The 4,557-nt window shown below is 33.4% G+C and overlaps 1 protein-coding gene across 1 annotated transcript; it reads left to right on the forward strand.

Moving 5' to 3' along the window:
• The first annotated feature begins 955 nt into the window (after window positions 1-955).
• On the forward strand, window positions 956-3,925 carry LOC108471954 (endoglucanase 2-like). Its single transcript, XM_017773492.2, has 6 exons — window positions 956-1,446; window positions 1,525-1,808; window positions 1,877-2,314; window positions 2,382-2,529; window positions 2,709-2,875; window positions 3,593-3,925. The coding sequence occupies exons 1-6, from the start codon at window positions 1,206-1,208 to the stop codon at window positions 3,923-3,925; spliced, it is 1,611 nt and encodes a 536-aa protein (XP_017628981.1). The 5' UTR covers window positions 956-1,205.
• The last annotated feature ends 632 nt before the right edge of the window (window positions 3,926-4,557 follow it).

Raw genomic sequence — 4,557 nt, forward strand, 5'->3', positions numbered from 1 at the left:
CTTATCAATAATATGAATATTAAAACTTTATTTTAAAAGTTATTGCCCCATCAAATTTAACACTTTCAATGAATATTAATTAGAACTATATTTTAAAAAGTACTTGTTCAAGCAAGGATTAAAAGAGTTTAAACTTTAAAACAATTCATAAATTTTTCAAAATTCATAATCATATAAACTAAATTTAAATAAAGTAATAAAATCATACCTTCAAATTTATTCGCTAATAAAATCGAATTGCACCAATAGTAATAAAAATAAAAGAACCAAATTCATTTGATATAAAGTTTCTTTTCAAGATTTTAGAACCTCATGTTAAAACTTCAGTATTGTTATTAAGAGATGAATATGATGAATTATAATTACTTTTAAATAAAATTTTAAGTATTTTTAGAAAGTCTTTCAATTTTTTTAATATTTTGCTTATTAATGACATGGTAAATTATAGTGCATTGATGGTATATAGATATTATGTGCTAACTGTGAATCAAAATTTATCCCTGATTTTATTAAATAAAATTACAATTTTACATATTTTTAATAATTTCATAAAATGAATATCATATTTCATTTTAACATGATATTTTAATATTATTTTATTCTTACCTCATTACTACAATTACATTTAAATTTAAATACATATTTCATAATTTATATCAAAATTTGATATTAAAATCCCGTTATTACAATATCCAATTTCACAATGTTTGTATCCTCATGGGAACAATTCCATCAACGATTCCGTTTTCTATTTTATCCAAGCTGATGACATGAGATGGAATTTTTGTTGCACAGATGATCGTCTTCTCCCCTATCTTCTTTTGAAGCAAACGACAAGTCGACAGTCTGCCCTTGTCCTCCTGCTTCCCCACCTGCCACGTTGTCCGTTTCTCTAAAACGGTATCATCCTTTCGGCTACATCCTGATGCTCCATTTCGACTCTAACCTCACCCATCCGATGGCGTATCTCACTCAGCCGCTTTTCATGTATCGAATTTATCAAGCATTTCTCTACCTAGTATAAGTAGTAGAACAAGAATCAACGTACTCCAACTTTGTCTTCATTCAGTCGTCTCATCACCCCTCAAAGCTCCCTTTTGTTTCCTTTTTAGAGCTCTGGACCGACTTGGATTACTTTCTCTGTGCCGAATATTCGTTTCCATGTCTTTTTTGTTGGGTGAAATAATAGAGCTTTGCCTAAGCAGATGAAGCGGATTTCAGAGGCTGAAATGGGAGGGAAGCAGGCCGAAGCTTCGAACCCCAGGGACAGGGGCTCCTCTATCTGGTGTTTTCTGGTTTTACTAATCGGAGCTCTTGTAGTAACAGCAGCTGCACTCACGATTTTAAAGTACTTGCATTTTTCCAAGAACAATGAAGCTCACCCCATCAACAAGAAATATGCCGATGCTCTTGAACTAGCTCTTCAATTCTTTGACGTACAAAAATGTATCCTCATTTGATCAACTTGTTCTCTTTTTCACCTTCTTGGCACTTGAGTGTATTTTTGTTTTTGCCTTTTTGCAGCTGGCAAGTTAGTGGATAATAGGATTCCTTGGAGAGGAGACTCGGGGCTGCAAGATGGGAGTGAAGAGAATTTGGATTTATCAAAAGGAATGTATGATGCTGGGGATGCAATGAAATTTGGATTCCCAATGGCATTCACTGCCACAGTACTTTCATGGTCGATTCTTGAGTATGGTGGTCAAATGAATGCTGTGAAGCAAATCGGATATGCATATAATTCTCTTAGGTGGATCACAGATTACCTTATCAATTCACATCCTTCTGAGAACGTGCTTTATTTCCAGGTAATTTATTTCTCATACGCAATTTGGCATCCAACTGATACATAATATGTATTTTTGTGCGGTTAAAGGTGGGAGATCCGGGATTGGACCACAAATGTTGGGAAAGACCTGAAACCATGACAGAAAGAAGGCCTGTAACACAGGTTAATACATCTTTCCCCGGAACTGAAGTGGCGGCGGAAACAGCTGCTGCTCTGGCATCGGCTTCTCTGGTTTTCAAGGAAAACGACCCTGATTATTCGAGTTCGCTCCTTACGCATGCTAGGCAACTCTTCACTTTTGCTGATACTTATAGAGCTTCTTACAGCATCAGTATTCCTCAAGTGCAGGGATTCTACAATTCCACAGGATATGGAGATGAACTGCTGTGGGCTGCTTCATGGCTCTATCATGCTACACGAGACGATTCGTACTTGAGATACGTAACCGAGCTAAACGGGCAACGTTTTGCCAATATGGAGATTACAACTTGGTTCAGTTGGGATGACAAGCTTGCTGGAACTCAGGTATAAATCATGATGCAAAAATTGGTGATGGTAACACCATCATCTTATTTGTCTATGTTTGTTACAGGTCCTACTCTCCAGGATAATCTTTTTCGGTGCCAAAGACATGCCGACCGTCGAGAACTTAGATCTCCAAATGTATAGGAAAACAGCTGAGCTTGTCATGTGTGGTCTTCTACCAGATTCACCAACTGCCACATCAAGAAGAACAGATGGTAACTTTCCTAAATAATTTTGATAATCAATTTAAACCCATCAAGGCAAAGGTTCCATGCTTGCAACCAAGTCTCTTCATCATAAGCTTTTAGGCCTCCTTCCATAGCTATTACTACTGTGTTTAAGCTCTGGTAGTATGTTTACAGCAGCCTATCTTTATAGTATTCCTTCATTGCAGGTGGCTTGATATGGATCACAGAATGGAACCCATTGCAGCATGCAGTGGCTTCTGCATTCCTAGCTGTACTTTACAGCGATTACATGCTCACTTCGCAAACCGAAACACTATATTGCAGTGGGAATCCATACAAGCCAGACGATCTTCGCAACTTCGCTATTTCCCAGGTAAACCGAAACTTGGTGGCAAAGGAAACATTGTGCCGGATGATTGATATGTGTAGGGGTGTAAACGAACTGAGCTTGAACGAACAAGTCTCTGTTCATATTTGTTTGTTTATTTTTAAGTTTGTTCGTATTCAGTTTGTGTTCATTAAAAATTTTAAATTTTTGTTCATGTTCATTTATTTAAAATTATGTGTGTTCATGTTTATTTGTTTAATATTCTCGCACATGTTCATTTAACTTAATTGAATATGTTCACAAATATTAAACGAACATATTCATGAATATATAATTGAACATGTTCACGCACAATGTTAATAAATAATAAACAAACAAACAAACAATAAATACATATATACGTACACATATATTGTTTAGATATAAAACAGTCAAATATAAATATTAATAATTATATTATAAATGAAAAAAATACAAACCAATATAATTTTATTAATATATTTAATGAAATTTTTATAAAAAATATCATTAATAAATAAACGAATCATAAACGAGCTTATAAACGAGTCAATAAATGAGTTTGCTCGTGAACATAAACGAACCGAACACATCTCTTTTCGTGTTCGTTTGTTTATTAAACGAATATAAAAATTTTATTCATACTCGTTTATTAAACTTAATAAACGAATATTATACGAACAGTTCACAAAACGGATGCAACTTTGGATTTAAATAATGTGTGTATGTATGTGCATTTTTCAGGCAGATTATGTTCTGGGAGAAAATCCCATGAAGATGAGCTATCTTGTTGGTTATGGTAGTAGGTACCCCTTTTATGTACACCATAGGGGATCTTCAATTCCGGTGAATGCCGACACCAGCTGCCAAGACGGGTTCAAATGGCTTTATTCAGATGACCCGAATCCAAATATAGCTGTTGGAGCACTTGTTGGCGGCCCTTCTTTGAATGATTCCTATTCTGATACTCGAGACAATGTGAAACAGAGTGAACCAAGCACGTATAACAGTGCCCTCCTCGTTGGCCTGCTTTCTGGCCTCATCTCAACTTCGTCTGTGGTTAAATCTTATACATAGAAAATAACTATAAAGTTTTCAACACCTGTGAAAAATTTTGAGCTTGTAAATATATACATAGACACATGAGAGAAAGCTAAGTAGAGCTTCGGTACTCTATTCACAAAATTAATTTCTCTACCACTTGTTTGGTTATTAATGTAATAATATAAGAAAAAAAAGCCTATTTATTATATATATATATATATATATATATATTACAATAGTTAAATATTGTTTGATTGGAATGAACATTGTTGTCGATACAGGAGGACCTGAATTCAAATGTGCTGAAATGTCTTAAGTTTTGTGTAAAAAAGAACAAATATTTTTTTGTCTATACATATTTTATTAGTATAATAATAAATTTAATTCTTAAAATTTAAGCTTTATATCAATTTAATATTAATTTAATAAATTTAACCCACAATATTTAATTATTTTATCAATTTAACTGTAATCTAGTATCCGTTGTATGTTGTGAAAGAATAGTAAAATGGTAAATATTTCAGAGCATTGTTATTATATTTACCTGCTAAAAAACTAATATTATAAAGAGGACAAAGTAACCCATTACTAAATTACCAAAAAATGCTGTTTTTTTTTTTAAATTTACCTGATTAAGCTGTTTTTTTGGAATAATTACATGAATA

The sequence above is a fragment of the Gossypium arboreum genome, chromosome 11, assembly GCF_025698485.1.
Source record: "Gossypium arboreum isolate Shixiya-1 chromosome 11, ASM2569848v2, whole genome shotgun sequence".
Classification (NCBI taxonomy): domain Eukaryota; kingdom Viridiplantae; phylum Streptophyta; class Magnoliopsida; order Malvales; family Malvaceae; genus Gossypium; species Gossypium arboreum.

What these genes read in the sequence shown, in the direction of transcription:
- LOC108471954 (XM_017773492.2), top strand. Translation starts at nt 1,206, where the DNA reads ATGAAGCGGATTTCAGAGGCTGAAATGGGAGGGAAGCAGGCCGAAGCT. An exon ending in ATTCTTTGACGTACAAAAAT is followed by an intron (nt 1,447 to 1,524) that starts GTATCCTCATTT and finishes GCCTTTTTGCAG; the next exon opens with CTGGCAAGTTAGTGGATAAT. An exon ending in ACAAGCTTGCTGGAACTCAG is followed by an intron (nt 2,315 to 2,381) that starts GTATAAATCATG and finishes TGTTTGTTACAG; the next exon opens with GTCCTACTCTCCAGGATAAT.